Source organism: Mustelus asterias, unplaced genomic scaffold, assembly GCF_964213995.1.
Source record: "Mustelus asterias unplaced genomic scaffold, sMusAst1.hap1.1 HAP1_SCAFFOLD_124, whole genome shotgun sequence".
NCBI lineage: Eukaryota > Metazoa > Chordata > Chondrichthyes > Carcharhiniformes > Triakidae > Mustelus > Mustelus asterias.
The window spans coordinates 11,715-26,618 of NW_027590162.1; the positions used below are offsets into that span (position 1 = coordinate 11,715).

General features: G+C 47.2%; 4 protein-coding genes and 4 non-coding genes across 8 annotated transcripts; 3 read left to right on the forward strand and 5 right to left on the reverse strand.

Moving 5' to 3' along the window:
* Window positions 1-484: 484 nt before the first annotated feature.
* Window positions 485-575, reverse strand: trnar-ucu (transfer RNA arginine (anticodon UCU)). The gene is given in 2 exon segments: window positions 485-520; window positions 539-575. It is a non-coding gene; the product is annotated as a tRNA-Arg (tRNA).
* A 4,819-nt stretch (window positions 576-5,394) lies between these two features.
* Window positions 5,395-5,476, reverse strand: trnas-uga (transfer RNA serine (anticodon UGA)). The gene has a single exon. It is a non-coding gene; the product is annotated as a tRNA-Ser (tRNA).
* A 330-nt stretch (window positions 5,477-5,806) lies between these two features.
* trnag-ucc (transfer RNA glycine (anticodon UCC)) lies at window positions 5,807-5,878 on the reverse strand. Its single transcript has one exon. It is a non-coding gene; the product is annotated as a tRNA-Gly (tRNA).
* Window positions 5,879-7,468: 1,590 nt separating this feature from the next.
* Window positions 7,469-9,711, forward strand: LOC144484735 (histone H1-like). Its single transcript, XM_078203168.1, has 2 exons — window positions 7,469-8,077; window positions 9,700-9,711. Exons 1-2 carry the CDS (start codon window positions 7,469-7,471, stop codon window positions 9,709-9,711), a joined length of 621 nt encoding a protein of 206 aa, XP_078059294.1.
* On the reverse strand, window positions 9,025-9,107 carry trnal-cag (transfer RNA leucine (anticodon CAG)). Its single transcript has one exon. It is a non-coding gene; the product is annotated as a tRNA-Leu (tRNA).
* Window positions 9,712-9,720: 9 nt separating the features above from the next.
* LOC144484701 (histone H4) lies at window positions 9,721-10,032 on the forward strand. The gene has a single exon (XM_078203144.1). It carries the CDS (start codon window positions 9,721-9,723, stop codon window positions 10,030-10,032), a length of 312 nt encoding a protein of 103 aa, XP_078059270.1.
* Window positions 10,033-12,093: 2,061 nt separating this feature from the next.
* Window positions 12,094-12,543, forward strand: LOC144484704 (histone H3-like). The gene has a single exon (XM_078203146.1). The coding sequence runs from the start codon at window positions 12,094-12,096 to the stop codon at window positions 12,541-12,543; it is 450 nt and encodes a 149-aa protein (XP_078059272.1).
* Window positions 12,544-13,256: 713 nt separating this feature from the next.
* LOC144484705 (histone H2A-like) lies at window positions 13,257-13,646 on the reverse strand. Its single transcript, XM_078203147.1, has one exon. It carries the CDS (start codon window positions 13,644-13,646, stop codon window positions 13,257-13,259), a length of 390 nt encoding a protein of 129 aa, XP_078059273.1.
* Window positions 13,647-14,904: the final 1,258 nt, after the last annotated feature.

Here is a 14,904-nt window from a genome sequence, read left to right on the forward strand (position 1 = left end):
TTTGAAAACCTTCCTCACTGTCCACTACACCTCCAATCTTTGTATCATCAGCAAACTTGCTGATCCAATTTACCACATTATCATCCAGATCATTGATATAGATGACAAACAACAATGGACCCAACACCGATCCCTGCGGCACACCACTAGTCACAGGCCTCCACTCAGAGAAGCAATCCTCCACAACCACTCTCTGGCTTCTTCCATTGAGCCAGTGTCTTATCCAATTTACTACCTCCCCATGTATACCCAGCGACTGAACCTTCCTAACTAACCTCCCATGAGGGACCTTGTCAAAGGCCTTGCTGAAATCCAGGTAGACAACATCCACCGCCTTCCCTTCATCCACCTTCCTGGTAACCTCCTCGAAAAACTCTAATAGATTGGTCAAACATGACCGACCACGCACAAAGCCATGTTGACTCTCCCTCATCAGTCCCTGAAAGAAGAAGCAAACCGTTTGCTACTAATCTGATCCAAAATCCGACTCTGGTGGGACTCGAACCCACAACCTTTGAACGGCTAACTTGCCCTTATTTAGAAATCCAACGCGCTATCCATTGCGCCACAGAGCCTCATTATTTTATAGGTCTCTATAAGATCATCCCTAAGCCTCCTGCACTCCAGGGAAAAAGTCCCAGTCTATTCAGTCTCTCATAACTCAAACCATCAAGTCCTGGTAGCATCCTAGTAAATCTATTTTGCACTCTTTCAAATTTAATAATATTCTTTCTATAATAGAGTGACCAGAACTGCTCACGGTATTCCTAGTGTGGCCTTACCAATGTCTTGTGCAACTTCAACATGACGTACAAAATCCTATGTGAGGATAAATGGGCCAATACATTGCATTGCCATTCCTACAGTTGTTAATGAAGTGAAAAAGCCGGTGTTTAATGAACTGCCCCATGTGGAAATCTGCTCGAATGTAACAACACTGCAAAATCCTCAATTATTGTTGTTTCTGATCAACCAGCCCTGGAAGCCCCGATTGGTCTGAAGTTGGAGATGAAGAGGAGCCAAATCTCAACAACTTGCTGACAGACATAAAATTCAGCTGCTTTGGAGCAAGGTGATCCTCGAACAGGCCATTCAGAGTAGCCAAGACCCTGGAACGTCACCGCTGCTGGAGAACAGAGATGGAGTGAGCAAGGCCAGATTCTCGAGTGGTCAAAATGGGACCTCAGTCATTGATGGAGTCTCCTACTCCAGTTCTCACTCCTTTTGACATTGTTGGATGGGTTGAAGTGGAGGAAATTAGTCAGGATGGAAGTGGTGACGAGATTCACAGTCACTCCGTTAGCTTAGAGACCATTTTTAAGGCAATATGTGCAGCGACTCCACTCTGGGGTGGATGTCAGATCAGCTCACCAGGTGGAAGGAGACCGAGAGCACAGACGAGGCCATTCAGCCCCAATACTTTCTTAAATGCTCCGTTGTGCAGTTCAAAAACTAGAAGTCTGGGATTCGAGCCAAGTTACGCAGGTGACTGGGAAAAGCACCATCGGATTAATCAGACCACTGGCCCATACCGGAAAGACTAAAAGCCCAGCACAGGGACGTCAACAGGTATTTTCACTTTTAATGTTTCTTCTTTACTCTAAATAACTTCTTGTGTTTGTATAATTATCATAAATGTTTCGCATTAAAACAAATACTCTGAATATTTAGCATTGCTGGAGAAGTGTAACTGGGAACAATGCCCTGTTCATTCAGTTTGAGGAACACTTCCTGACAGAGGAAGACTGGGACATGACAGCTTCTCCCTATCAGCTCCTTCCAATTCCCCCGACAATTCTGAACACCTCTATCAAATCTCGTCTCAATCTTCTCTTCACTAAAGACCCAAATTCTCCAATCTACCGATGTAACTGAACTTCCTCATCCCTGGACTCATGCCCCGAGATTTATTACACCCTCGCTAATGCGTTCACACCCTTTCTAAACACTGCTGTCCAGATCAGAGTGCAATACTCCAATTGAGGCCAAACCAGGGTTTGATACAGGTTTCCCACAACTTGCTTCCTCTTGTTCACTATGCCCCGACGTATAAAGCTCACAATCCCAAATGCCTTAGTAACCACACTCTCAACCTGCCACCTAAACAGCAATTTGTCACATTTGACCACAGGTCCCTTGTTCCTGCATGCCTTTACAATTGTATCATTTCTTTTCTATTGTCTCTCCCTTTTCTTCCCACTGAAATAAATCATTTCACACTTCTCTGCTTTAAATTGGTCTTGTTTGGCCAATCCACAAGCTGTCTAAGAAACTGTGAGCTTCAACACTACCTCCTCACTGTTCACAATGCTGTCATGTATTGTGTAATTACCACAGTTTGAATGTGTGCTCTGTACAGCATTGCCGATGTCTCTAATATGTATCAGGAAGAGCAGAATTCCTAACACCAACCCTCCTGGAATCCCACTTTACCCGACCTCCAATCCAAATAAAAACATTTCCCACTGCTGTGTTTCCTGTCACTCAGTCAGTTTCCTATCCATTTTGCTGCTGTCCCTTTTATTCTATCAGCTCCAAATGTTACCACAAGTTTGCTGTGTGCCCCTTTATTTATAAAATGCTTTTTGCCAGTCCATGTTCACATTAACCACATTAGCCTCATGAACCCTTTCTGTTACCCTCATGAAAATCTCGAGCAAGTTAAATATGATTCCCCTTTAATAATTATGTGTGTGTTTTCCTTAATTAATGCACATTAGCACAAGTGAGTGTTAATTTAATCTGCAGTTATTGTTTGGAGAATATCCCACGTTTCTGAGGTTAAACTGATTGGATTTAGTTAGCTTATCCTCACATTCTTTTCTGAAGAAGTGTGTTTACCATTTGCAATTCCCCAGTCCTCTGGCACCACACATATAACTAGCGAGGATAGGAAACGTTTGGCCAATGCCTCTGCAATTTCCACCCTATTTCCCTCAGTATCCATGGATCCGTCTCTTCCAGTCACAAGAACACAGGAAATAAGAGCAGACATTGGCCACATGGCTCATCAATAATGTTCCTCCATTCAAGGGCAGCATGATGGCACAGTGGATAGCACTGCTGCCTCACAGCATCAGGGAACTGGGTTCAATTGCAGTCCCAGTTCACTGTGTGGGGTTTGCACATTCTCCCCTTGTCTGCGGGGGTTAGGTTGATTGGCCATGCTAAATTGACTCTTAGTGTCAGGGGATTCACAGGGTAAATATGTGCGGTTACGGGAATAGGGCTTGATGGGTTGAATGGCCTCATTCTGCACTGTAGGGATTGTATGATTCAATACAATGATGATTTATGTATCTTTATTGCCATACAGTGCGAAGCACAGAGGCACAGTATTAAAACAAGAACAGCATCAGACAATACAAAGATAGAAATCATACATATTTCTGACAAGTTTTCCAAAAGTCACTACATTTTCAGCATTCCCAACAAAATCATTTGAAATATCAACAATTCTATGTGGGGAAAACAAATTGTGAATATCGTCGCATGAACCAAATTTCTGCACTTTATACTGATGCCCACCCAAAATACAGTAGATGCGAATAAAGAACTTTTGAAGCTTGGGTAATAAGGCCATGTATCAATTTATAATATTGAACTAAACCATAAATCGGCCTTCTCTAAAGATTGCAATTCAAGAATCCTTAATCCTTCATCAGGTATTCCCCTCATGCCTTCCATTTTCCTGGTTACATATCTTTGCACTCTCTCTATCAGCTGAATATCTCTTTGAAAGTGTGGGTTCCAAAGTATGGGTGCAGTCTCCAGATGTGGGCATACCAGCTTCTTATAGAGTTTCAGATCTTGGGTTCAACTCCAGTTTACTCCTCACTCCCTTGATTCCCGAAGAAACCAAAATTTGTCTATCTCAGCCTGAACTGCAATAGAATCCCTCCAGTGCAGATGGAGGCCATTTGGCCCATTGAGTCTGCACCGACTCTCTGAGACACCATCCCACCCAGAACCTGTCTCAGTCACCCCACATATTTATCCTGCTAATCCCCTTAACTGATACATTTGGGAAACAAAGGGTACCATGCGGTACCTTAACAAGGTACCGCAAGGTAGGTTGTTGCATGAGGTTAAATCTCACGGGATCCTGGGTGAGGTACCTTAATGAATACAAAATTGGCTTCTTGACAGAAACCAGAGGGTGGTTGTTGAGGGTTGTTTTTCAAACTGGAGTCCAGTGACCAGCGGTGTGCCTCAGGCATCAGTGCTGGGTCCACTGTTATTTGTCATTTATATTAATGATTTGGATGAGATTATAGGAGGCATGGATAGTAAGTGTGCAGATGACACCAAGATTGGTGGCATAGTGGACAGTGAGGAAAATTATCTCCAATTGTAAACGGATCTTGATCAATTGGGCCAGTGGGCTGACGAATGGCAGACGGAGTTTAATGTAGACAAATGCGAGGTGATGCATTTTGGCAGATTGAACCAGGGCAGGACTTACCAAGTTAATGGCAGAGCGTTGGGGAGAGATGCAGAACAAAGAGATCTAGGGGTACATGTTCATACTCCTTGAAAGTGGAGTCACAGGTGGACAGAGTGGTGGGGAAGGCATTTGGCATGCTTGGTTTCATCGGTCAGAACATTGAATACAGGAGTTGGAACGTCTTGTTGAAGTCGTACAAGACATTGGTAAGGCCACACTTGGAATACTGTGTACAGTTCTGGTCACTATTATAGAAAGGATATTATTAAACGAGAAAGCATGCAGAAAAGATTTACAAGGATGCTACCGGGACTTGATGGTTTGAGTTTTAAGGCGAGGCTGGATAGACTGGGATTTTTTCTCTGGACGTAGGAGGCTGAGGGGTGATCTTATAGAGATCTATAAAATAATGAGGGGCACAGATCAGCTAGATAGTCAAGATCTTTTCCCAAAGGTTGGGGAGTCGAAAGCTAGAGGGCACAGGTTTAAGGTGAGAGGGGAGAGATACAAAAGTGTCCAGAGGGACAATTCTTTTACACAGAGGGTGGTGAGTGTCTGGAACAAGCTGCCAGAGGTAGTAGTAGAGGTGGGTACAATTTTGTCTTTTAAAAAGCATTTAGAGAGTTACATGGGTAAGATGGGTATAGCGGGATATGGACCAAATGCGGGCAAATGGGATTAGCTTCGTGCTTTAAAAAAAAGGGCGGCATGGACAAGTTGGGCCGAAGGGCCTGTTTCTACGCTGTAAACCTCTCTGACTCGGAACCCATTCGGCCGATCTTGTCCATGCCAGTCCGAGGCCCCCCTTTCCAAGCTCACCTTCCTGCACCCGGCCCGGAACCATGCAGCTGAAAGCATGATGGCGATCGAAATACTTCATACCAAAAAATCACCAGGTTTTTTTTTGTTGTCTGAAATAGCGGAAGTAAACACTTCACAATCATAACCGCTGCGAGCGGGGCTCGAACCTGCGCGGGGAAACCCCATTGGATTTCAAGTCCAACGCCTTAACCACTCGGCCATCACAGCTGCGCATTTCTATAAATAATGTAACCTCAGTAATGTTCATATTAACTTCTATCAAGTACCGGGATTGTGCAGAGCACAGTGTGTGAGCTGAAATGTGTTCCTCTATCGTTACTTTGTATCTTTGTCACGAACGGAGAACTCATTTGATGTCAGAGACTTGTTTTCCGATTTCAATATTTTTTCATGAGAAACGAATTACGTCCGAATAGAAAAAAATAAAAACTGATAGGTCTATTTTAATTCACTATTGTCAAATGTTGCGTTCGCCCTGTTTTTGTCCACTCGGTTCAAAACAATATTCGCGGATAAGGTGCTAAAACAAATTACGGATACGATGGCCGGGAATCGAACCCGGGTCAACTGCTTGGAAGGCAGCTATGCTCACCACTATACCACCATCGCTCACTCTGCTCAAGGAATCGTTATTTTAATCAGTTATAATTACGGAACTACCTGAGTTGCTGATTTCATTCCGCACCAGGTGTGTCCACAGCACAGTTTGGAAACTGAACTTGGCTTGTCTCGTTTTTCTGGACAGTTCAATTTATCTTTTTACTGTTGTTTCTGACTGGGAACTCATTGTTTAATTTTGAGGCCTGTCCTTTCATTTAAACAACTGAAAGCAAATTGAAGCTTGATTTTCCATTAGAAATCTTTAGTGAATTTTATTTTCGGAGTGCCCACCTCCTGTTGTGACATGCGATAGCGAATTAAATAAATCACCACTGTGATGGTCAGGAACTGACGTTTGGTCAAACGCTCTCCCAGTCACCACTCCACCTCCATCGTTCACCTGACTGTGCCACTCCCTCAGTGAGAAAGTCCAGCTCTGACAATGAATCTGGTTCCCTCCAGGTCCAATCGGAGGATGGTCAGGAACTGTCTGTCGCTGTTAGAAATTCCATTATCAGCGAGTGGGGGATGATTATTTAACTGGCTGTCACTGGTTGTTGAGGTTGTGATTTATTGTTACCTGTCAGTGCAGGAGAAACAAATAAAACAGGAAATCCAGAGACTCCAAGAGCAGATAATTTGTATTTTCATGGTAAACAAACACAGTGATCTCTGCAATCACTGTAATAACTGGGGGGGGGGGGGGAAACAGATATGATTGGCTCTGGCCACGGAATCTGGTTAACAGATGTGGTCCTACACCACATGGACTGCAGCGGTTCCAGAAGGCAGCTCACCACCACCTTCCCAAGGGCAATTAGGGATGGGCAATAAATGCTGACCCAGACAGCGACGCCCACATTCCACGAATGAATTCAAAGACAATCTGTGGGGAGCGGGCCTCAGAGTGTTTAACAGTTACTGAGGTGAAAAACTATAAATAACCCCCTGGAATCCGGAGCAAAGGCCGGAAGGAGGAGAAATTCCGTCCTGGGACCTTACAATTGGTGAAAGTTTTGTCTTGTGAATGTGTAGATGTGAATATTGTGTAAGAGAGAGTGTATGAAAGGAGCGGGCGGTTCAGACGAATTCAACTGTGTTTGTGTGTCTGTTCTGATCATGAGATCTCCGAGCCTCTCTTGTGTAAAATAAAACAATTTTTCAATCAAAGATTCCCGCTAAACCCGCTGCTGAGCCCCAAAGTTAGATTTCAGGGCAATTGTTTCGCTAAATTCAAGATTTCAGTGGAAATGTAGAGAACATGTCAGCTATCGCGTGTGAGAGCGCGATCAGTGCAGCAGTAAAACGGGTTTCAGTGGAAAATGGAGTCCTCAGTTCGAGTGAAACCTTTTCAACAGCAAACATTCGTGTGTCACAGACATGAAGGATGTGAGCTGGATCTCTGGAGAGGCGGAATTTCATTGCAATGGGACAGTTTCTGAGGAGCGAGAAACACAGAGAGGTTGGAGGAGCCGGGAGCTGACAGCAGCTTGTCTCTGCTCCGTCCGCTCTCTGCCTTTAAGTTGCTCTGTGCCGCCACCACTGGGTTCATTTCGGATCCAGTTCTGACACACACAGATTTTCCACACACTCTCGGATATGACTGAAACTGCAGCCGCCGAAACGGCTCCTCCAGCCGCTCCCGCTCAAGTGAAGTCTCCCAGGAAGAAGAAGGCGGCTCCCCGACCTGCGGCAGCCGGTCCCAAGTTAGGCGAGCAGATCCTCAATGTTGTGGCGGGTTGCAGCGATCGCAAGGGGATGTCCCTGGCCGCGATAAAGAAAGCTTTGGCTGGCAGTGGAGTGGATGTGGGGAAGCGCGGCTCCCAGATCAGGTTAACTATCAAGAGGAAGGTGGAGACAGGGTCGCTTTTGCAGACAAAGGGACAGGGCGCCTCCGGCTCCTTCAATCTCGCTAAGAAGGAAAGCCTGGGGAAAATGGGAAAGAAGGTGAAGAAAACAACTGCCAAGAAATCTTTCGTGAAGAAAACAGCGGCCAAGAAGGTGACAACAAAGAAAGCAGCAGCCAAGAAACCCGCAGCAAAGAAAACTCCAGTGAAGAAATCAACAGTGAAGAAAACAAGCAGCAAGAAGGCGGCAACTCCAAAAAAGGCGGTGAAGAAAGCAGCCCTGAAGAAAAAGTCTCCTGTGAAGAAGGTCACGGGCGGAAAGTCTGTCAAAAAAGTGACTAAATCCAAGGCCAAACCCAAAGTGAAAGCAGCAAAAGCGAAGAAAGCGTCAGGAAAGAAGTGAAACAACCCGAGCAAATTGTAAACCTCTGAACCCAAAGGCTCTTCTCAGAGCCACCCACATCTCTCAGGAAAGAGCTGATCCCGCAAGAAAATGATTCCTGTCCCGCGGCCCGGCTCATTCTCAATAGAGATCATTTCAAATTCAGACTAAAGCAAAACACAGCAGATGCTGAATTTCATTTGAATTAGACATTTGTTCAATCGCCACTTTCTCTCATAATAAAGATGTCTGGTAGATTCAATGTGATGATGTGGAGATGCCGGCGTTGGAGTGGGGTAAACACAGTAAGAAGTTTAACAACACCAGGTTAAAGTCCAACAGGTTTATTTGGTAGCAAAAGCCACACAAGCTTTCGGAGCTGCAAGCCCCTTCTTCAGGTGAGTGGGAATTCTGTTCTGTAATGTTCTGTTATGTAAATTGAGTCTGTGTCTTTATATGCTCTGTTTGTGAACAGAATTCCCACTCACCTGAAGAAGGGGCTTGCAGCTCCGAAAGCTTGTGTGGCTTTTGCTACCAAATAAACCTGTTGGACTTTAACCTGGTGTTGTTAAACTTCTTACGAGATTCAATGTGAGACAGTAACACTGGCGGCTCAACACCGCATTCCCGCCTAATTTTTAACCGAATCCCTGCAGTGCAGAAGGAGGCCAATCGTCCCATCGAGTCTGCACCGACCTCAATCCCACCCAGTCCGGATCCCCATTACCCTATTTATTGACCGGACTTCCTCCCCGACACTCCGGTGCAATTTTGCATGGCCAATCAACCTGACAGGCGGGAGGAAACCGGAGCACCCGGAGGAAGCCCAGGGAGAATGTGCAAACTCCACACAGACAGAGACCTCAGCCGGGAATCGAACCCAGTTGCCTGGAGCTGTGAGACGGCAATTCTTAGCCAAAAATCAATGTCAGGAGTGGGATTTGAACCCACGCCTCCAGAGGAGACTGCGACCTGAACGCAGCGCCTTAGACCGCTCGGCCATCCTGACTCCGTTAATTTTAAGCACAGGAGATTGCCCCAAACAGCTTCAATAAAGTGTTTGCAAACAGCGAGAAGCAGATGTGTGTGAGGATGTTCCGGAGGAAGATTCTTGCTATAGAATCGACTGTGTTTAGGTCCGAATATGACTGACTGGGAATTATTCCGGGACCAGGTTTAAAAACACAAAAGGACAAAGCCACGACCCGAAACGTTAACTCTGTCTCTCTCTCTTCACAAAAGCTGTCGGAACTGCTGATTATTTGCAGCATTTTCTGTTTTGATTCCATATTTCAAAGCTCCGGGTTTGTGGAAACTCTTGTATGTGAAGGGCGGCTCTGGAAGGGTTTGTGTGGGGAGCTGTGTTTCGCTTCCATTGTTAATAAACGGGTTGAAATTGGCGGTTGCAGAAACTGGAGGTGGAGCTGAAAGATCAGGGGCCGTTCTGTGTGTGTGTCAGTCCGGCTCTCTCCTCCCTCCCGCTCTGTGTTTAATCTTCACTCTGTCTCCTCCCCTCTCTGCTCTCACTCCGCCTTTCTCAGTCAGGTCGGGGCGGGCTGTATAAAAGGAGCCTGAAAGAGTTCCTCTCTCATATTGTGCAGAGATCTGAGTGAAGAATCATCATGTCTGGCAGAGGGAAAGGGGGCAAAGGACTGGGTAAAGGCGGCGCAAAGCGGCACCGCAAAGTGCTTCGTGATAATATCCAGGGCATCACCAAGCCAGCAATCCGCCGCCTGGCTCGCCGTGGCGGTGTCAAGCGGATCTCGGGTTTGATCTATGAGGAGACTCGCGGGGTGCTGAAGGTTTTCCTGGAGAATGTGATCAGGGATGCGGTCACCTACACTGAACACGCCAAGCGCAAGACGGTCACTGCCATGGATGTGGTGTACGCTCTGAAACGCCAGGGCCGCACTCTCTATGGATTCGGCGGCTGAACAACTGCAACCTTCCTACCGAACACACAACAAAGGCTCTTTTAAGAGCCACTCACCGCTTCACAGAGAGAGCAGTGACCTGGGAACGGCAGCTGGGACAGGCTGTTCAGTGTTTGAGATGCATGTTTGTTTTGTTTCGGGTACAGTGCGGGAATCACCGAATTTAACATTTCATTTGGAGCAGCGATGCGGATTGTTTTTGAAATTTTTAAGTGGATTGTCTAAGCAGCCCCCAGTTGACATGTGCCCTCAGTGAAACGCCACATCACTCCTGTTTAATCACTCAGTGTTTGGATAGAGTTTATAAAAGCTTTCTCTGGAATAGCGGAGTTTAGTAGCAGCAGCCGGTGAATCGTTCACTGGAAGCAGTCCCAGTTGTGATGCTATTTGCCCCCAGACGGTTGTTTCCTGCACTGAAACTGACAGGCTTTGTCCTCTTTTTAGGTCAAACCAAACCAAGTAAACAAACTCAGATTAAATCAGGACAAAGTAAAAGGGGCAGCTCCCCAAAAAGGAGGGGGAACAGCCCGAACAGAAATCAAAGTACAAAGGAAACTTAAAAACATCAAATTAAAATGTGATTATTAGGGTCAATAATGCACCCCAACCCCTGCGGTGCCCAGCGGGCGCGGAAAGCGTCAACCTCGCCCGTGGACACCGCATGCTCCCTCTCCAGGGACACCTGGCCGCGAACGTAGCCGCGGTAGAGGGGAAGACAGTCAGGATGGACGGCCCCCTCGATCGCCCGCAGCCTGGACCGGTAAATGGCGCGTTTCGCCTGGCCCAGAGGCAGGTTCACGAGGAGGTCGCCATCCCGACCCTCCCCTCTCCGCACCGGGTGTCCGTAGATCAGGAGCGTGGGACTGAAGTGCAGACAAAACATCAACAAAAGGTTCTGTAGGAAAACATAAAGGGAGTGCAGCCTAAGACACTCAACATAGGCATGGTCCACGGAATCCACAAGGCCGCAGAAAGGGCAGTCTTCGGAGCCCGTGAACCAGTGAATCCTACGGTTGTGCGGAACTGCTGCATGCATCACCCTCCACCCCAGGTCCCCGACGGAATTGGGGGAGATCCCTCCGTAGAGGGACCTCCAGCGGGGACCTCCGCCGCCCGGCGGCAACAAGGCCCGCCAAGGTGGAGAAACTGATCAGTTTCCGCTCAGTCATTCACAAACCCGCAATTCCCGCAGTTTGAGCCGCTCCAACCCCAGCCTGCTTCTGATTGGCCATCCTCTCCACATTCGCAGCTCTGAACCAATCGCAGAGCATCGAATGTGAACATTGAGCCAATCATTGGCTTCAACTGTCAACCGGCAGATATTTTGAATTGGGGGAAATCCCGCCAATTTCAGCGCGGGAAAGGGAATTGAGACAAATTCTTAACTTATTAAAAATAGATTCTCAATTAATATTCTGCTATAAGATTATTTTACAAAGAGGTTTCATTTGCGAACATTTGTCCGCCGCGGGCGGCAAACGGCTCTATTCAGTAATGTCAAACGGTACAAATATGAAGCCACTCTCTGTGCCAAACAACAAACTCAACCCTTTCACACCGGCTTCAGGGGGACACAGAAGTGAAAGATTTCTGATCCTTTCCCCTGAAAGCGGCGGCGAATGTCACAAACGACAGGAGAGGGGAAATCTGAATGGGCTGGAGAGGAAAGGGACAGGGATCGAGTGGAACAGCGGGAGATTCTGGGAATGAACAGCCCACAGAGCGGGGAAAGGGTCTAAAGCACTAAGTGGAGGGAGATGGACTTCAAATCTTCAATATTTCGAGGAATGATTATTTTATTAAGGACGGAATAAAGTCTTTGAAACAGACGTTTATTTCCTGCATCGAAAACGGCCCAATTTCTGAAAGGGGCGGTTAAGGAAACCACTTAACCAATCAGAACCTGAGTTACAGACATTAATTCGCTGGTCAGAGTTTGATTGAAACTTCCTGGGCCAATTCCCGCTGGGGGCGGTTCCTCACACAGTTTAAAAAGGCGGATGCAGCGCAGACTCTGTATGAATAGTTTGTGTCTCAGATTGTGCTGAATCCACTCAGAAAATGGCCAGGACCAAGCAGACAGCGCGCAAATCGACCGGAGGGAAAGCTCCTCGCAAACAGCTGGCGACCAAAGCGGCCCGGAAGAGCGCTCCAGCCACGGGCGGAGTGAAGAAGCCTCATCGCTACAGACCCGGCACTGTGGCTCTGAGGGAGATCCGCCGCTACCAGAAATCCACCGAGCTGCTGATCCGCAAACTGCCCTTCCAGCGCCTGGTGCGAGAGATCGCTCAGGACTTGAAGACAGACCTGCGCTTCCAGAGCTCGGCCGTCATGGCCCTGCAGGAGGCCAGCGAGGCTTACCTGGTGGGGCTCTTTGAGGACACCAACCTGTGCGCCATCCACGCCAAGCGAGTCACCATCATGCCCAAAGACATCCAGCTGGCCCGCCGCATCCGCGGGGATCCGCCTAAAACCCGGCTTCAGCACCAAGGACAACAACGGCTCTTTTAAGAGCCACCAAATGGACAAATGAAAGAGCTGCGATCTCCTGTTAACGATTCTCGTGTTTCAATTCCCAGGACAGAATATTCCAATACTGAAACCTCTCAAATGTTATAATTAACTCTCCGTTGCATTGAGGTCACTCATATCTCCAATCCTTTGATGGTTAGAGTAAAAACGATGCCGTTAACAATTGTACTGCAATTTAATTTTAAAGTGGTTTTATTAAACCTGCGATAATTTAAGTTTCCGAGGAATAATTCCCCAAATCCACTTTGTCCTCATGTTTCGAGTCGCAGCGTGAGTGTTGAAAATTGCGTCAGTCAGGAAGCATAACAGAAACCCACTCACACCGATATAGCCATTGCAGAAACGCTTGCACATTCGCATAGACAATAATTAACACTTTTCCAGATACAATGACTGGCTCTGAAAACCGATGGGCTGCAGATGAATGTCCTCGCAGACTATCACATTTTAAAGCAATTATATTGGAAATAGGATCATTTCAGTTCACTGGGATGGTTTCCCTGATTAACAACAGCAACTTGTATTAAAATACTGTATGTGTCAGTCGTACGGATTGATAGAATAAAGCGGAAACAGCTGTGCTGTGAATAGCAGTGCAGAAACTGACCGATAGACACCAGGTCGCCCTTTTTCAGATAAAGTGAGTGGCTCTGAAAAGAGCCTTTGGGTTATCAGATTAAAGAATGGTCGCTTCACTTGCTCTTCGCGGACCCAGCGCTGCTTTTCTTGGGCAGCAGCACGGCCTGGATATTAGGCAGCACCCCGCCCTGAGCGATGGTCACTCCTCCCAGCAGCTTGTTGAGCTCCTCGTCGTTGCGGACGGCCAGCTGCAGGTGTCTGGGGATGATGCGGGTCTTCTTGTTGTCCCGGGCCGCGTTCCCGGCCAGCTCCAGAATTTCAGCGGTCAGATACTCGAGCACAGCAGCCAGATAGACCGGGGCTCCGGCACCCACACGCTCAGCATAGCTGCCCTTTCTCAGGAGCCTGTGAACACGGCTCACCGGGAACTGCAGTCCAGCCCGGGAGGAGCGAGACTTGGCCTTGGCCCGAGCTTTCCCGCCGCCCTTTCCTCTTCCAGACATTTGCACAATCTCACAAACACTTTCACAAAGAATCAGCAATTTCTCCAGCATTGACTGTTCTTATAAACTGACAGCTCCTCTGATTGGCCGCTGCTCTATTCACCTCATTTGCCTATATTCTTCACCAATCAGCTCACTGGAAACAGAAGAGGGCGGGATTTCCCCACAACAACCGGTCGAAGCAGAGAATTTGTCCATTTCCAAAAGCCCGCCAATTTCATTGTGGGAAAGGAGCGAATTCAAATCAATGTCGTCCTTAGTCAGAGATTTCAATCCCTTCTATTGATTTGCTTTTATTCAGCTCTTCCCGTCACCAATCGCAGGCGCGGCTATAACATTTTCTTTCAATGTGCTTCATTCTCCTATCGCTTTCTAACTGTCCCGGGCGGGAATCAATCCCTGTTCACAGCATTCCCAGAAGGAAAACACTCCGTTTCGTCTTCAATCAGAACCCAGTGTCTTTCACTGAAAACAGGGAGTCGGATCGAGTCCTCACACTGTCCTTATTCCGCTCTGTAATAATCCCACTCCGGACTGTTACCCTGCGGAGAATTACTGTGAATAAAATGATGAATCAATGAACATTTCAGGAATTGAGAGAAGGGACCGTTACAGCTAAAAACAGCCGCTAATGAGGTCATTTAGGAGCTGTGAAAATAACAGAATAACAGCTTTCAGCACAAAGTGAAGGCAGCTGAGTGAATTCTGGGTCAGTGTTTGGATTACAGGACAGGAGACACAAACAGCAGTGGAAGTTATTCGATTTTACATTCTTATCATCGAACAGGAAGGTGCCGGTACAGCTTTTTCACAGAGATTGTGGGTGGCTCTTAAAAGAGCCGTTGTGTTTGGGATGTTTTTTCAGTCCATGGGACGTTTTACTTGGAGCTGGTGTACTTGGTCACCGCCTTTGTCCCTTCCGACACGGCGTGCTTGGCCAGTTCCCCGGGCAGCAGCAGGCGCACGGCGGTCTGGATCTCCCGGGAGCTGATGGTGCTGCGCTTGTTGTAATGGGCCAGGCGGGAAGCCTCACCCGCGATGCGCTCGAAAATATCGTTCACGAACGAGTTCATGATGCTCATGGCCTTGGAGGAGATGCCGGTGTCGGGGTGAACCTGCTTCATCACTTTGTAGATGTAGATGGAGTAACTCTCCTTCCTCGACTTTCGCCGCTTCTTGCCGCCCTTTATTACCGGTTAGTTAATCACTTTCTTCGCCCCCTTCTTGGGAGCTGGTTTCGATGTTGGTTTCTTCTCAT

Bases quoted from the DNA above. Each gene is read 5' to 3' on its own strand.
- LOC144484735 (XM_078203168.1), top strand. From the start codon at position 7,469: ATGACTGAAACTGCAGCCGCCGAAACGGCTCCTCCAGCCGCTCCCGCT.
- LOC144484705 (XM_078203147.1), bottom strand. From the start codon at position 13,646: ATGTCTGGAAGAGGAAAGGGCGGCGGGAAAGCTCGGGCCAAGGCCAAG.
- LOC144484704 (XM_078203146.1), top strand. From the start codon at position 12,094: ATGGCCAGGACCAAGCAGACAGCGCGCAAATCGACCGGAGGGAAAGCT.
- LOC144484701 (XM_078203144.1), top strand. From the start codon at position 9,721: ATGTCTGGCAGAGGGAAAGGGGGCAAAGGACTGGGTAAAGGCGGCGCA.